At 40.8% G+C, this 18501-nt stretch overlaps 1 protein-coding gene across 5 annotated transcripts in view; it reads left to right on the top strand.

Moving 5' to 3' along the window:
- The window catches only part of DOCK2 (dedicator of cytokinesis 2), a 1661574-nt gene that overhangs the window by 1233453 nt on the left and 409620 nt on the right, over positions 1–18501 (top strand). For all 5 annotated transcript variants that reach the window (XM_073649510.1, XM_073649507.1, XM_073649509.1 and 2 more), the window contains 3 exons: positions 836–955; positions 5032–5121; positions 6684–6788. In XM_073649510.1, coding sequence (XP_073505611.1) covers positions 836–955; positions 5032–5121; positions 6684–6788 — 315 coding nt within the window. The remainder of the gene's footprint in view (positions 1–835; positions 956–5031; positions 5122–6683; positions 6789–18501) is intronic.

Genomic DNA, 18501 nt, shown 5'->3' with positions numbered 1-18501 from the left:
CAGCAGTATTAATATTCATTAGAATGAGTCCTAATAAGGGCTGTTGTTACAAATTACAGAAATAAAAGTGGTGTGGAATCCCTGCCTAAATGCAGGTAAGATTCTCTCCCTTGCTCAGCTACAGCTCTCCCTACTGTGCCTGTAACCGGGGTAGACTGTTATGAGCATAGGGTCCCGGGCCTTATATAGACCCGATGATGCTTTGTGGCCAGCCAATCACAGTAATGCCACTATCAAAATGGCTACAGCATTACAGTGACTGGCCAACAGTCCCAGCATGTTGGCTGTCTAAAACATGCAGGGTGGGGACTCAACCTTCCGCCTGATCTTTCAAAAAATACTTGCCAAGTAACGAGGATCCCGATTACAGTGATGCTCTGGCGAGTCACAAGTAGTGATGCGCACGCTCGCTCAACACTAATCCTAAGCTCTATGTAGAAACAGCAGGTCTATTTTCCCTGTATAAGTCACTGCAAAAGTCCATTACAGGGGAAGGAGGGAGCAGCTGGGTCAGGAGTTGAAGAAAGTAATGATAAATGCAGGGACAAGAGATTTCCTGTTTCTACAGAGAAAGCAAAAGAATCTACTGGGTAGAAAAACAAACTGAGCAATTGTAAGTACACAGTGCTATATGATTGCAATATATTAAGAGGATAAAAACTTTGATAGGAGTGCTTCTTTAATATGCCTGAACCTGGTGTATTCATTTCTAAATCAGGCTTTTCTTGTTTTATACATATTGTATTTGCTTTTACAATAAAAAGTGTATTTCTGTTTCAAAATTTAGCATTACTAATGCAAAAAGTCTTTTTAATCTTTTTTTTTTTTTTTTAAGTGGACAGATGAGCAGTGTTCACCCCAGGTCATGCAGACAGAATTCCAAAGTTCACAAACTCACCGGCAACTAAAGGAAACCTTATATGGAATTATCATTGGATACTTTGACAAAGGAAAGGTGGGATACAAAATATATGTATATTTGTATATTTAAATGGGAAGTACATAATTCAATAGTACAAGCTACTGTAAGAGATTTTGTTATATATCTTATCAGATAAATCTGTTTTTTTCTTTACTTGTGAACCAATTATTCTGCTCCCTCATCCCTCCTGAATTCACAATTCACTCTGGAAAAACAGCTTTGCGCCAGACAGACTGATAGCACCATGATGTGTCAGGTTATACAGACTATATGCAGAGGGGGTGCAGCGCCATTGCCAGCGTCCCTGCATGGTGTCCTCTGCTCCCTTCATGCAGGGATGCCAATTTACTCACTGCCCCGGCCCTTGGTGCACCCCTGCCTCCTGCTTTTGGGTATGCACGCTGCACTCTGTTCCTTCAGCGCAACTAGTGCGCGTGCGCTCCCCTGCTCTTAAACATTTGCTAAATATTCCCACCTATCAGCTGGGAGGCATTTAGTTAAAGTCCTCACCTGTAAGGTGTCTCCCAGCCAATAGCTGGGAGATATCTTGTATATTTTTATGAACACAGCCTATGTGATAACTCGTATAAAAGGCAACCTCCCCAATTGGGAGGTGCCTGAGCAACCCCTCCCTATAGTTCCGTTTCAGTGGTTTGGTATATGCAACTTTATGTTGTCAGCTCCCCCGTCTGTACTCTGTTTTAGTTTCCCATATCCCAAATCCTGTCCTTTTATTCTAGTATAGTCGTCCTTGTTCTTGTGACCGCTTCGGAAGAGTCCATATCCTGAAACCGCATCTGTGGTAACTGTCTGCCACCCTGGGTGCTGAGTACCCATGCCAGAACCCTGAACCTGAAACTGCATCTGCGGTATCTGTACCCTGTGGCCACATCGGCGGTACCTGTTTTCTATCCTGTGACCTACTGTATGTGTCTGAACCTGTCCCAGTGGCCATCCTGTTTGCACAGTGTGAACCTGTCCCAGTGGCCGTCCTGTCTGTACAGAGTTAACCTGTCTCAAAGGTAATCCTGTCTTCACAGTGTGAACCTGTCCCAGCGGCCATCCTGTCTGCACAGTCTGAACTTGTCCCAAGTGTCCATTCTGCCCTGTTGAGAATCTTAAGCAATGGCTCTGCCCTTTGGGGTCAGCATCTACTGCCGGACCTCGCCCTGGAGTGACACCTGGCAGTTACCTGCCGCACAACCTCCCGTGAATGCCAAGGTAGCTGCTTAGTCATGCCCCTCCAGGGTAAATTTGGTCTGTGGCACAGTAGTTCCACGAACCACTTGCGTCACCTGAGAACGTGACAGGGTATAGGAGGAGTGAGAAGCACAGGGAGGGACAGAAAGATTGTGCTAAGCTTTTTAATAAGTATTTTATCACACCCAGAACTGTATTCACATCTACACAATCCAGTACTACTGTATATTCTGCTCCATGCTGCTGATTCGGTGCGTTTGCTAACTAAGGAATGAAGAACAAAAATCCCTCTTTGTATGCTGAGGTCTAAGGGGTAACGTTTCTCCATATGGAGAGTGACACACCGGCTCTGGCACGTCAAGGTAAGGAGTCTTATTCGACATGCAATGCTCCTCTGGGAAATTTAATATGCAAATTGCCTCTACCGAGAAAAAGAGGACTTGTACTCTATAGCGCCACCTATTGGAAGCAGCAATGTAGGATTGCTGCTTCCAATAGTTGGCGCTATAGAGCACAAGTCCTCTTTTTCTCTGAAGAGGCAATTTGCATCTGTGTATGCTGTGTTTTGTATGTGAGACATCATAACAGCTAGATTCTCCCTACCAGCAATTGTAAATTATGAGACAGAACATGCCGAAAGATACATTTTTGAAATGCAGGACACCAGTCATATAATAGCCAGAAATTGTGTTAATCCATTCCTCATGCCTACACACATCACAACTAATTCAGAAATGTTTCCTCATAGTATAGTTAGTTACCTTTTAATTTTTATAAGATCTCAAATCATCCAGTTCTTATGGGAAATAAGACATTTTATTGTTAATTTACCATATTGCTTACAGTGATATGAAAATCCATTGCCTTTAGGGAGTTGCACAGGATATTTCTGTTGACTTTTGGAAAATTGCCACAAGATTGGTCAAATAGTTGTTTGAAACTTAGACATGCAGTCTTTTTGCTTTTTAGTAGCGTTTTATAGCTTGACACACTTAACATGATGCAGAAAACTGTAACTTGATACCTAATTGGCATATTCAATGGCTTGCGCTGTGCTTCACAGTTTTGCATCAAAATACACTATATGGACAAAAGTATTGGGACACCCTCAGGGCCGTATTTGGCATTCATGCTGCCCTAGGAACTTTAAGTGGTACGCCCCCTGGGATCAGTCAGACTAAGGGTATGTACACACTGCTTCTTTTTCAGGCAGATCCGCTTTGTAACTCTCCTGAAAAAGTGCTAAATATGTGCTAAAAACAATGAACTCATACACTGCAAGACGAATCTCTGTTCATATGTCGGTCCTCATTATACTATTTCTAATCTACTGAAATTGATGCCACTTCTCTTAAAGGCTGCAAATGACCAATGTAAATGCACCTTTGATCTAAGTACCTGACTCAATGATGACTTTTCACAGCCACAGCTTGTCTCTGCAGGCTTCCATCTTCTCCAGCACATCCCAAAACAGTGGTCTTAAAATTAAGTGTTATTATAATGTTCCTCAATAAAAATAACCACCCATGATGTGCCCTAAATAAGCCTTATGTTGTGCCCCTAAATAAATAATTGTCCCTCACTGTGCTCCCTGCACAAAAAATGACTGCACACTTTCTCACTCATGGTACACGGTCTCTACACTATTCTATCCTATAAAATATTCCCACCACACTGTCTAGTGAAATATGAGTCACAGCACCCCTTCATAAACGAAAACCTAAGGGTCTCAATACTGTGCTCCTCCCCTTATGTTCTGCATACCGTGCTTCCTCATGTTCACCATACCGTGCTTACCCTCCTCATGTTCACCATACCGTGCTTACCCTCCTTATGTTCACCATACCGTGCTTACCCTCCTTATGTTCACCATACCGTGCTTACCCTCCTTATGTTCACCACACTGTGCTTTCCCCCCTCATGTTCTCCACACTGTGCTTACCCTCCTCATGTTCACCATACCGTGCTTCCTCATGTTCACCATACCGTGCTTACCCTCCTTATGTTCACCATACCGTGCTTACCCTCCTTATGTTCACCATACCGTGCTTACCCTCCTCATGTTCACCATACCGTGCTTACCCTCCTTATGTTCACCATACCGTGCTTACCCTCCTTATGTTCTCCACACTGTGCTTACCCTCCTCATGTTCACCATACCGTGCTTCCTCATGTTCACCATACCGTGCTTACCCTCCTCATGTTCACCATACCGTGCTTACCCTCCTTATGTTCACCATACCGTGCTTACCCTCCTTATGTTCACCACACTGTGCTTTCCCCCCTCATGTTCTCCACACTGAAGTGCCCCTCCAAGGCTGCATCTTTGGCTCTGCTAGCCCTTACCTGCTCCAGGATCCGACTTGTACTCCTCTGCGGCACTCTGCATTGATGTCGGCAGCGTGATGAGGTCCCATCATTGTGCTATCATGACGTCATCAGCTTCACTGACCCTGGAAGTGCCGGTGCATATGAAAGATCATTTGTATTTGTGTCTTAAAGACGTGAATACAAATAAATGTGGCAGGCCCCCTCCCTTGTCAAGAAAGACATTGTTTTTCTTAATGAGTCTGGAGGGGGAGGGAGAGTTATTTTTTTTTTTTTAAATCTCGACCCAGACACCACCCCTGCAACCCGCCTCCCTAGGCACTGGACTTCCAGTAATCCAGAATTTTGAAAATGATTACTCTTGACGGCGAAAAATGCAGATTTCTCTAATAAGATATATTACAAATTTGCTTATTTTCACTTGTATTATTGATTTAAGAAATAAAAATTAAAATGATGGTTAGTATTTAACTTTGGGCTTCATTATTTAATTTCATTACTATGAATGAGCCACCCAAAGACAAGTCACTGATATTTCACAGAAGCACAATTTTACATGTTATTATGTAATTATGTTGCAGATGTGGGAGGAAGCAATATCCCTGTGCAAGCAATTGGCAGACCAATATGAGATGGAGGTGTTTGATTATGAGCTACTTAGCCAGTGTTTGGTAAGAACTTTTGATTTAACAGAGTGTTTAGACCTCCACACCATAACAATAACTGTATTAACTGTAGAACAAATCACATGTCATTCATGCAGCCTTGGGCACTTTAAGTAGTACGCCCCCTACTGATCAGTCAGACTAAGGTTATGTGCACACTTCTTTTTCAGGCAGATCTGCTTTGTAACCCGCCTGAAAAAGTGCTAAACATATACTCATGCTAAACAATGAACTCATACACTGCAAGACGAATCTCTGTTCATATGTCGGTCCCTATTATACTATTTCTAATCTACTGATATTGATGCCACTTCTCTAGTGTCTGCCCCTAATTTTTGGAGATATGGAGACTCCTGATAGGGTCTCCATCTGATTGGTTGGCTGTAGTGGAAGGGTTGTCAGTGGCCCATTATACTAGTTCTACTCTACTGAAATTTATGCCACTTTGGTGGTGTCTGCCCTTAATTTTTGGAAATGTGGAGACTCCTGGTTGAGTCTCCTGCATGTGTGTTGCCTGTAGCAGTAGGCCTCCTAGACCGCCAGGCCTCCACTTACTTTCAGTCAACTACCTGTGTTAAATCCTTAAATTTTTGTACCAATACTTCACTATGAAGCTGATTTTTCTGCCATCTGAGTGTGGCTGAGCAGAAGAGCAGCTTAAGCTGTTGTAAGTGGTATCAGGGTTCCCAGCACAGCAGGCCTACACTGATCCCTCACCCACCTTGGCTTAATTTGAAGTTCAATTCAAAGCTGTAAATGCTGGCCCAGACCCTGATACCTCATGCATGGCCCATGGCTTACTGCTGCTGTACCAATATAAAATGTGTACTCTGGGTCAATTGATGCTACTTTTCCTGGTGTCTGCCCCTGGTGGCTGTTTTGGCAGCTTTTGGGCCCGTTTAAAGGTGTTGTGTACGCGTTTGATTTTGCCTCCCATTGAATCCAATGTGGTTCGGTATGTTCGTCGAACCATTCGATGAGTTATTCGGTGAACATTGGGAGGTTCTCTTAGCTGAAACGAACTGAACATTTAAAGGTTCGCTCATCTCTAATTATTAGCTTTTTGGAAAATGACAAGGTCACTTTAACTTGTCCAGAGACCATACAGAATTTCTAATTGGAAAACTGACTAAAAAGATTGCCCAGGGCAGAATTAAGGGACCTTTTGTGGCACTTCTCTTTTCTTATTTCTCTTGCTTCTCTCACTTGGGTGGTTTTCCAAATAAGTAAACAATCAGGGCTCCCTCACACTTCTGTATATTCTCTCAAAGGGAGGGAATTGGGCCAATTATGCTAATGACACTGGGCTCAAACTGTCAGACTTTGAGCCCGGTTTCATCTTACTGAGATGAAAGAATCGAAGCACAGATGCCGAGAAAATGGAAAACTTAATTTTGCCATCTTCTCCATTGTCTCTTTGTGCGTACATCGATTTTTCACTCCACCCCTAGACTTGTATAGGTGCATGTGATCTGATTAACAAAGCCAACTGCTTTCTCACAAACAAATATTCCAAACTACTGCAATTATTTTTAAAATTTTGTTTTTGTTTGTTTTTTTTATTTTAGACACAGCAAGCAAACTTTTATGAAAACATAATGAAAATTCTTCGGCCAAAGCCTGATTACTTTGCAGTTGGATACTATGGTCAAGGATTCCCAACTTTCCTTCGGGTAAATGTTTTAGATCTGCAATAGCAAAATTTATGGCTCTCAATACTGTTGTCAAATGAACAGACAGATGTAGATGTTCACAAGATATTTGAATTACTAACAATATGTATAATATGCAACACTAGGTTTCAAAAACAATTAAAGGGTGTTGTCCACTACTTTTACATTGATGCCCCAAAGGGACATCTGCGTGGATGAGTCCCTTATTCATTTTAAGGGGAGGCTTAAATTCTGACAGTACCTGCCCAGTAAGAGGGCCAGGTATGGAATTAAGCTGTATAAACTTTGTGAGAGTACCTCAGGGTAAACTCTCAAGTTTAGAGTTTATGAAGGGAAGGACTCCCGGATGTAACCCCCTGAATGTCCCCCTGTATTGGAAGTGAGTGGGAAAATTGTGTCGGATTTGGTGCACCCACTGCTGGATCAAGGTTATCACCTCTACGTGGATAACTTTTATACCAGCATCCCACTGTTCATGTCCCTCTCTGCAGAGAGACCTCCCAAAGACGCTAATTGGGCAGATGCTCAGAAAGGGTCACAGCCCAATGCAGCAACACCTGCTGGTGGTCAAGTACAAGGACAAGAGGGATGTCCTTCTCTTGACCACCATACATGGTGGTGGCAGCACCCCCAACACTGTACGAGGTTCCTTTACACAGGTCGTCAAACCAGACTGTGTAGTGGGGTACAACAAGTACATGGGGGGAGTTGATCTCTCTGATCAAAGTCCTCTAACTGTACAGTGCCTTGAGAAAGGCCAAGGTGTGGTACAAGAAGCTGATCGTACAGATGGAAATGCACAACGCTTTCCTTCTATCATGATGTGCGGGTCAAACTTCTATGTCATACCTTCAGTTCCAGGAGGTAGTGATCAAGGCCCTGATATTGGCAGTGGTGACGGAGCGGGCCCCAATACTTCTGGAACTGAAGGACCTCGAATTGTACCAGGCCACAATTTTTCAGGGGAGGTCCCTCAAACAGGAATAAAAGGTAAGTCACAAAAGAGGTGCCAAGTGTGTTGCCAAAGGGGGATAGGCAAGGACACCAATTATCAATGCAACACCTGCCCCAACAAACCTGGCCTGTGCATGAAAGAATGCTTCAGAAGGTACCATACTTCCATGCACTACTAAATTCATTTCTGACTTACACAACTGATGTATGACAATCTGACAAACACTACACAACTGACATATAATAACCTGACGAACACTACACAACTAACGTTTGACAACCTGACGAATACTACACAACTGACGTGGGACAACCTGACGAACACTAAGATCCCACACTGCCAGGGGTAATCCTATTGTTTTATCTTAACACTTAATGATTAATGAATTCCTCATTTGCATGTTTATTGGAGTATTTTTCTTCTATTGGTTTCTGCATAATAAGTGTAACCATAACTTGTTTGTCTGCAAATGTTGCTTTACATACTTGAAAATAACCTATTGCGATTCTAATCGGGTACTGTCACTTTAATTAATCATGTTCCTATCTATGCATTTTATAATACGTCTGTCGATTTTACTGATACAGACTGCAGGCATGAACCCATATTCCCCTCCTTTTGTGCGCTCATGGATGGAGAATTGCATTACATACTTTGCTCTCCGTGAATGTACTGATCGCACATGGTTGGAGATGGTTAGGGCACGCTACCAGAAGTGACGATCCATGCATTCCAATGGGCTTGTTTGCGTTCCAACCCGACTGCATTGTTTCCCCCCTGACTGCGCAGGACCGGATATGACTCAGGATAGCGACCGGAAATAATGACTCGTGCGTTCCAGCGGTCTCACCGCTGCTTGGAATGACACGCACGCCAGCGGAAGGCACGAACCATGTATTACATGGTATATTGGTACACGTAATATAGGCATGACTTTCCATAGAGGCATATGGTTTGCGCTAATTAGTGTGGGGCTACATGATTGGAGAGATACTTAGGGTTTACCACCTGTATCCTGCCTCAATTAAATTTAACATATATATATTTAACATATATCCCCATTACCACTTAACTCAATGCAGAGCTAGTGAAGTGGCTCCTAGCTTCAGCACTATAGTCTAGAACCCATGGGCAAAATGCACCCAGGTGCCCTGATGAATCCAGAGGAGGAAACGCGTCGGGACTACTGCTAACCGTTAAAGGGAAAGTGCAGGGCCAAGTATTGTAGCTTTAGCTGTGGACCATCCTTGTAAGGACGTGAGTAACGGGGAACAGGTTATTGCAGACCCTCAGGGACTTCGAGGGACAGCACTTGACAACTGTCCCGCTGTGGTTGCCGCAATTATACCTCGTGAATCCCCCTGGTAGCTACATGGAAATCCATCTTTTGGTGAAAATGTTCCATTTATTTATTATTTGAATATTCTAATCTACCATTTAGTGGTAAATGTATGTTTTTGTTTTGCTCTTTAACCCCTTTACGACATAGGGCGTATTAGTACGTATCTGTGCCCTGGTACTTAAGGACCAGATACGTATTTTTACGCCCTGGCGGTTTCGCCCGCACACAGGCTGTGCGGGCGCGATCGCCGCCGGGTGTCAGCTGATTGTCACAGCTGACACCCGGTGCTATGTGCAGGGAGCGGTCCCGCACCGCTCCCGGCACATTAACCCCCGCAATGCTGCGATCGAAGTCGATCGCAGTCGATCGCAGCATTGCGATGGCAAGGGGAGGTGATCGCTGATGCTCACCTCCTCTTCCGGCCTCCAGCGCTGTCTGCCGTGGCTTCCAGGATGTTGCCATGACGACCCGATGTCGTCATGACAACATCCGGGTCACCAGACAGCAGGAAGATTTTTTGGACATGCGCAGTGCATCTCCAAACTATCTTCTCCCTGTCCAGCGCTGACAGCCTGCATGGCACAGGGATGGTGCTGCATTCCTGTGCCATGCAGGCGATCAGAGAAAAAAAAGTGAAAGTCCCATAGTGGGACAAAGTAAAAAAGTGTTAAAAGTGTCATAAAGTGAAAAAAAAAATTGTAAAAATATTTAAAAAAAAAATAAAAAAAATAATCCACCAAAAATAAAAATATAATGTACCCATCAATAAATATTATTATAAAAAAAAACACTAAAAGTACACATATTTGGTACCGCCGCATCCGGAACGACCTGACCTATAAAACTGTCCCACTAGTTAACCCCTTCAGTGAACACGGTAAAAAAAAAAAAAAAAAACGAAGCAAAAAACAATGCTTTATCACCATACCGCCAAACAAAAAATAGAATAACACGCGATCAAAAAGACGAATATAAATAAAAATGGCACCACTGAAAACGTCATCTCGTCCCGCAAAAAACAAGCCGCCATACAGCTCCATCAGCCGAAAAATAAAAAAGTTATAGCTCTCAGAATAAAGCGATGCTAAAAAATATTTTTTTCTATAAAATTGCTTTTATTATGTAAAAGTGCAAAACATAGAAATACGATATAAATGTGGTACCGCTGTAAACGTACTGACCCAAAGAATAAAGCTGCCTTATCAATTTTACCACACGCGGAACGGCATAAAAAAAAACAAAAAAAACAATTCCTGAATTGTTGGTTTTTGTTTATTCTGCCTCCCAAAAATCGGAATAGAAAGCGATCAAAAAATGTCACATGCCTGAAAATGGCACCAATAAAAACGTCAACTCATCCCGCAAAAAACATGCCGTCACATGACTGTCTGCCAAAATCTGGAAAAATTATAGCTCTCAAAATATAGCGATGCAAAAACTAGATTTTACAAAAAATGCGTCTTTTAGTGTGTGACAGCTGTCAATCATAAAAACCCCATATGATTCTGGTATCGCTGTAGTCGCACCGACCCGAAGAATAAGGTAGTCTAATCACTTATACTGCACGAGGAACGGCGTAAAAAATAAACTCTCAGGTTAGGTTTGTGCTAGGGTTAGGGTTGGGCTAGGGTTAGGGCTGGATTTGGGGTTAGGGTTGTGATGGGGTTGGGATTTTTTTCAAAAATAAGAAAAAAAGATGACGATATGGCGACTAGTGTTGAGCGCAAGTGCTCGCTACTTGAGTTTGCATCGGGTGCTCTGGTATGCATTGAGTATCGTGGGTATTTGAGTGCCATGCTCGAGTCTCCGCCCCATATGCTTCGCGGCCCAAAAAAACTTTGCGGGGATTGCCTGCCATGCACGAGCGATCCCCGCATGTTTTTTTTTGGGTTTCTAATAACCGTGAAACATGCGGGGCAGGGACTCGAGCATGTCACTCGAGCACACGCAGTACATGGTGCATACCTGAATACCCGATGCAAACTCAAGTAGCGAGCACTTGCGCTCAAGACTAATGACAACTTATTCAATATGATGACCTAATGTTATCAAATTCTGTGTCGTACCTCTGGGTTCAATATGATCACTATACCCCTTAATAAAATCCTTGAGGGGTATAGTTTCCAAAATGGGGTCACTTGTGGGGGAGCTCCACTGTTTAGGCACATCAGGGGCTCTCCAAACGCGACATGGTGTCCGCTAAAAAATTGAATGGAAAATCGGCTCAAATTGTTGCGTTTGGAGAGCCCCTGTGTGCCTAAACATTGGAGCTCCCCCACAAGTGACCCCATTTTGGAAACTAGACCACCCAAGGCACCTATCTAGATGCATAGTGAGCACCCCCAGGTGCTTCACAAATTGATTCGTAAAAATGAAAAAGTGTTTTTTTTTCCACTTTTTCATTTTTACGAATCAATTTATGAAGCACCTGGGGGTTCCAAGTGCTCACTATGCATCTAGATCGGTGCCTTGGGTGGTCTAGTTTCCAAAATGGGGTCACTTGTGGGGGAGCTCCAATGTTTAGGCACACAGGAGCTCTCCAAACGCAACATGGCGTCCGCTAATTATTCTAGCAAATTTTACAATCAAAATGTCAAATGGCGCTCCTTTCCTTCCGAGCCCTGCCGTGCGCCCAAACAGTTGTTTTTCCCCACATATGGGGTATAAGCGTGCCCAGGGGAAATTGCCCAACAAATTTTGGGGTCCATTTTTTCTTATTACCCCTGTGAAAATACTAAAAATTGGGTCTAAAGTAACATTTTTGTGAAAAAAGTTAAATGTTCATTTTTTTCTTCCACATTCCAAAAATTCCTGTGAAGTACGTGAAGTGTTAATAAAGTTCTTGAATGTGGTTTTGAGCACCTTGAGGGGTTCAGTTTTTAGAATGGTGTCACTTTTGGGTATTTTCTGTCACAAAGATCTCTCAAAGTGACTTCAAATGTGATGTGGTCCCTAAAAAAATGGTTTTGTAAATTTTGTTGGAAAAATGAGAAATCGCTGGTCAACTTTTAACCCTTATAGCTCCCTAACAAAAAAAATTTTGGTTCCAAAATTGTGCGGATGTAAAGTAGACATGTGGGAAATGTTATTTATTAAGTATTTTGTGTGACATATCTCTCTGATTTAAGGGCATAAAAATTCAAATTTTGAAAATTGCAAAATTTTCTAAATTTTCGCCAAATTTCCATTTTTTTCACAAATAAATGCAAGTGATATCGAAGAAATTTTACCACAATCATGAAGTACAATATGGCACGAAAAAACAGTCTCAGAATCAGGGGGATCCATTGAAGCGTTCCAGAATAATTACCTCATAAAGTGACAGTGGTCAGAATTGTAAAAATTGGCCTGGATATTAACATGCAAACCACCCTCGGGGGTAAAGGGGTTAATACCGATGCAATTTAATACATATTTTTTAAATATTCTAATCCACTATTGGAGTGGCTGGTAGATATATCTCCTTGGAAGAAGAATTAGAACTACATTTTTCTCATGAGTAACCTTCAACGTAATATTGACACTTGGATTATATGATTATCAAAGCAGGGCTTATATGTTTCTCATTTCTATTACATATTCATGTATTTGTCCTATGGATTGATTATACTAAAGAGATTGGTTGTTCATCATACTACATCCTAACTTAAACTACACTTGATGGATGTTTATGTTTAATACCGATCTCATGATGTTTTTTTTGGTGGCCATATGGTCTATTTTTGAGGGATTCACCCCATATTAGATGTTTAAGGCACTATTCCACACCTGATTGTTTTTAAGTGGTAATTGTTTGTCCTAAAACCATTTTAATAAATGATATTAAAAGTTATATTTTATTTGCCGTGCTATGTACTATATTCATTTTTAGCAAATGTAAGTGTTTATCACTACTGCTGCTTTGACAACTGATGTATGACACTAAATTATAAAATTCACATTAAGGAATCAGTAGATCAGTTAAAAAAAGGGGGCACTTTTGGGCATTTTCACTGTTTAGGCACATCAGGGGCTCTGAAAACATGACATGATGCCCACAGACCATTCCATCAAAGTCTGCGTTCCAAAATGTAACTCCTTCCCTTCTGAGCCCTGACGTGCGCCCAAAAAGTAGTTTTCTCCCACAAATGGGGTATCAGTGTGCTCAAGAGAAAATGCACAACAGATTTTCAGGTCCACTTTCTTCTGTTATCCTTGTGAAAATAATTTTTTTGGGCTAAAATAACATTTTTGTGGAAAAAACTTGATTTTTTTTTTTTATTTTCACAAGTCAACGTTATAATTTTCTGTGAAGCACCTGGAGGTTCAAAGTGCTCATCACACATCTAGATAAATTCATTGGGGGTCTAGTTTCCAAAAGGGGGGCATTTGTTGGGCATTTCCACTGTTTAGGCACATCAGGGACTCTGCAAATGTGACTTGACGCCCGCAGACCATTCCATCAAAGTCTGCGTTCCAAAACGTCACACCTTCCATTCCGAGCCCTGACTTGTACCCAAACAGTACCCAGATATGGGAGAAATTCTACAACAAATTTTGGGGTCCAATTTCTCCTGGTAGCCTCGTGAAAATAAAAAAGATTGCGACTAAAAGATTGTTTTTGTGAAAACGCTATAAACTTTTGTGAAACACTTGGGGTTTCAAAGTGCTCACCACACATCTAAGGAAGTTCCTTAAGGGGTCTAGTTTCCAAAATTGGGTCACTTGTGGGGGGTTTCTACTGTTTAGACACATCAGGGGTCTTCAAATGCGACATGGCATCCGCTGTCAATTCCAGCGAGTTTTGCGTTGAAAACGTCAAAGGGTGCTCCTTCCCTTCCGAGCCCTGCCATGTGCCCAAACAATGGCTTTCCCTCACATATGGGGTATCAGCGTACTGAGAAAAAAATTTACAACAACTTTTGGGGTCCAATTTCTCTTGTTACCTCTGTGAAAATAAAAAAATTGGGGTCTAAAGTAAAATTTTAGTGAAAAGAAGTTAAATATTAATTTTTTCCTTTCACATTCGATTAATTGCTGTGACGCACGTGAAGGGTTAATAAACTTCTTGAATGTGGTTTTGAGCACCTTGAGGGGTGCAGTTTTTAGAATGGTGTCACTTTTTGATATTTTCTGTCATATAGAACTCTCGAAGTGACTTCAAATGTGATGTAGTCCCTAAAAAAATAGTTTTGCAAATTTTGTTGTAAAAATGAAAAATCGCTGGTCAACTTTTAACCCTTATAACTCCTTAACAAAAAAAATTTTGGTTCCAAAATTGTGCTGATGTAAAGTAGACATGTGGAAAATGTTATTTACTAAGTATTTTATGTGAGATATCTCTCTCAGTTAAGGGTTTGAAAATTGTGAAATTTTCAAAATTTTCACCAAATTTCTGATTTTTTTCACAAATAAACACCGGTCCTATCAATAAATTTTACCACTACCATGAAGTACAACATGTCATGAAAAAATAATCTCAGAATCAGTGGGATCCGCTGAAGCGTTCCAGAGTTATTAACTCATAAATTGACAGTGGTCAGAATTTAAAAATTGCCCTGGCCATTAATGTGCAAACTGGTAAAGGGGTTATGGAAACGTGGATTTCTTGGGAATAAGACATCAGATTGTAAATATCAAGATATCATTATAATTTATTAAATTGAAGTAAAGAATAAAGGTAGCACTCACCGATATGTCTAAAAATATCCTTTACTACTGCCTACAATGCATGCTGGCCAGCAGCATGGGACGGAGACCCCCGAGGGGTGTGCGGGGGAGTAGGACTGAGGACGACGGCCGTTTAGCTGCCTTCCGGCGCTTCAACGGGTCCCAAGTGTGGTGAACAACTGATTATTGCCTTTTTAACAGGCACACATACAAAAAAGGTGCATTTTAAAACAGTGCGTTAAAAACAATACCATACATTTTGCGGTTCAGCAACAATAGTATTTGATGAGAAGAATACATGGAAGATTATGGAAAAACAGCAAATAGAGAATACATAGAAAATTATAAGAAAACAGAAAGATCTATTTTCTCATTAAGACCCAGTGGTCCTTGGGCTTTGGAATTTAAAATCCATTTAGCTTCATGCTTTAACAGTAATCTGTTGCGGTCACCTCCTTCTATGGGATTTTTTACCTGTTCCAGTCCTGCAAACCGTAACACATTAGGGTCTGCATTGTGACAATCAACTATATGTTGTATTAATTTAGGGGAGCCTTTCCTTGATGTGATTGAATTATAATGTTCCCTAAACTGCACAAAAAGGGGTCTAATAGTTTTGCCAATATAAAAGAATTGGCACGGACATGTGATTAGATATACTACATAATTGGATCTGCATGTAATAAAATCCTTCACAATATGTGTTAAAGCACCTATTCTCAGTGTTTTTTCAGTGTTATGAAAAATACAGAAGGAGCAATGTCCACATTTAAAATTCCCTTTCGGGATGCTTTTTTCTAGCCAAGTCTCTCCACTCTCGATAAATCTATTGTGGACGATCAAGTCGCCCAAATTTCGACTGCGACGGTACGAAATAATTGTTTTTTTTAAAGCTCTTTCTGTTAAATCTTTGTCACTTTCTAGTAGGTGCCAGTTGTTCCTAATGGCTTTATTTATTATGTTGGAAATTGGATTAAATTTAAAGTTAAAAATAAACCTTTCTTCTTTTTTATGGTCCAACTTTTTGTCAATAATTCTGCTTGCGTTTTTTTGCAAGCTCTTGAACAGGCTGATGTAATTATTTGGGTGGGATAGCCTCGAGCTAACAATCTATTTGACAGATCTTGAGTTTGCTCTTTAAATTTAGTATCAGAATTATTAATTATTCGAAGTCTCAAATATTGACTATACGGTACCCCACGTTTTACATGAGCAGGGTGATAACTGGTATGGTGCAATAACATATTTGTTGCCGTTTTTTTACGGAATGGTTCTGCTATTAAACTTTTATTCTGAATGGAAACTCGTACATCCAAAAAATCTAAATTACGGCCGCCAAACACCGATGTAAATCTCATATTTAATGTATTTTCTGAGTTTAAATATTGTGCAAACTCGTTGAATTGTACTTCAGACCTGGCCCATATCATGAATACGTCATCAACGTATCTATGGTAGGTTCTTATATATTTCAGAAAAGGATTTTTATTACTATATATATATACATTTACTCGAACACCGCTAGAAACAAATTTGCAAAAGTGCATGCAACGGGGGTACCCATCGCGGTCCCCATTGTTTGTGTGTACCATGTTTTCCCAAATTGGAAGGCATTGTGTGTGAGGATATATGCTAGCCCCTTTTTTACAAATTCAATGTATCTATCCTCCCTGCTGGTTTTCTCCAAGATATTGGCAATTGCCTGTACACCTGCATCCTGTGGGATGCGTGTGTGTAGGCTTTCAACATCTATGGAGGTCAGGGACCAGTCCTCCTGCCATTCTATATCCCGCAGTATGTTCAAAAAATCTCCTGTATCTTTTATGTAGGAGGGAATCTTTTTTAGCATGGGTTTTAATAGCCAGTCTAGGTATTTAGATAAGGGTTCTGTGACTGAGCCTATCCCCGAAATTATTGGGCGGCCTGGGGGATTGGACAAACATTTGTGTACTTTTGGTAAGTAATACCACTGTGGTTTGTGGGGAAATTCTGGTAGCAATTTATCAGCTGCTTTTTTGGATAAGATGCCATTATCTACTGAAGATCTTAGAAAAGTCGTTAATTGGTCTTTATACTTCTGGGTGGGATCTCTATCTAATTTTTTGTATGTATTAAGATCTGATAATTGCCGCAATGCTTCCTCCACATACTGCATTTTTTTCAAAAGCACAATATTTCCCCCTTTATCTGCCTTGCGGATAACCACATCATTCCAGTTTTTTATGTCTCTAAGGGCTTCTTTTTCTCCTGATTTTAAATTATCAAGGGGTTCTTCGTAAATCAAAGATTGAGTATCTGAGATCACTTGTTCCTGAAATAAGTCAATAACATTACCAGGTGTGACCGGTGGCATAAAAGTGGATTTTACTCCTCCTGTGAAGGGGATGGAGTAGTGTCGCTAGTCACATCATTATTGAAATATGGATTCTCAATACTAAGTAATAAATTGATATCTGATTACTGTACACGATCTTCAGTGAATATACTGAAGCCTAGATTATCAATAGTGCTGGGGATCTCACCTACAGGGGGAGGTATAGAATTATGATTTTTATTCACAAACAATTTATGTAAGTGCATTTTTCGTGTGACTTTATACAGGTCAATCTTGAAATCCGTTAGATTAAATTGTTCAGGTATACAAAAATTGAGTCCTTTTTTCAGAAGATTCAAATGGTTGGACGATAATCTGTGATCGGTGAGATTTATCACTTCATTGTCTAAATCGTCCATGGCCTCTACTTTCACCAAGAGACTTGTTTCCATTTTGTGCCACCTATTGTTATATTCTTGTCTCTTCTTCCAATGCTTCCCCCCTCTCCTAGGTCGTTTCCTGATAGTATAGCGTTTTTTGGAGCTGATTCATCTTGCGCAATATCCATGCTATGCGAGTCGTCCCCATAACTGGAGTCTGAATCAGTAGTCCATCCATCGGTATCTGTTCTTTTATATTTTCTGTAATTAGAATGAGGGAACCTTCTAGGTTTAAAATTTTTATTTTTTGCGTGTTGCGTGTTTTTGTTCCATTTGAAAGTGTTTGAGTGCTACCTTTATTCTTTTCTTCAATTTAATGATTACTCACTTGGTGATGCACCACCGTTGATCTGGGAGCACTTGCTCTGAAAGTGAATTAATGTGATAGAGCAGAGGTGGTGCCTTGAATCCTTCTCTCCGCTTGTCAATCATTATCATTTAATTCAGCTTTCTCTGACTTACATGTCCATATAGACACGCTAGGAGGGTTGATTCTACTGACAGGTTCTCTTTAATGTAGTATTGTAGTATATGGTATGCAGCAGGTGAAAGAAGTATTGAACACATCACCAATTTTCTAAGTAAATATGTTTCTAAAGGTGCTCTTGATATGAAATTCTCATCAGATGTCGGTAAAAACTCATCCAATTCAAATAGGCTAAGAAATCAAACCATAGCTGTCCAAAAATTAAGTTGTGTAATAATGACAAATGACAGGCAAAAAGTATTGAACACGCTTTCTGAAATTTATTTAAATACTTCGTACAAAAGCCTTTGTTGGTGATGACAGCTTCAAGACGCCTCCTGTATGGAGAGACTAGTAGCATGCATTGCTCAGGTGTGATTTTGGCCCATTTTTCCACACAAACACTCTTCAAATGCTGAAGGTTCTATCAGCTCCTTCTATGAACTCTGTGTTTTATTTCTTTCCAGAAATTTTCTGTTGAATTCAGGTCAGGTGATTGGCTGGGCATTCTATCAGCTTTATTTTCTTTCTCTGAGAGCAATTGAGA

Source organism: Phyllobates terribilis, unplaced genomic scaffold (genome assembly GCF_046119375.1).
Source record: "Phyllobates terribilis strain yellow unplaced genomic scaffold, ASM4611937v1 Scaffold_10__3_contigs__length_209671492, whole genome shotgun sequence".
Lineage (NCBI taxonomy): Eukaryota > Metazoa > Chordata > Amphibia > Anura > Dendrobatidae > Phyllobates > Phyllobates terribilis.
Note: the sequence above shows the minus strand (reverse complement) of the source record. Positions and strands in the feature narration are given on the sequence as shown.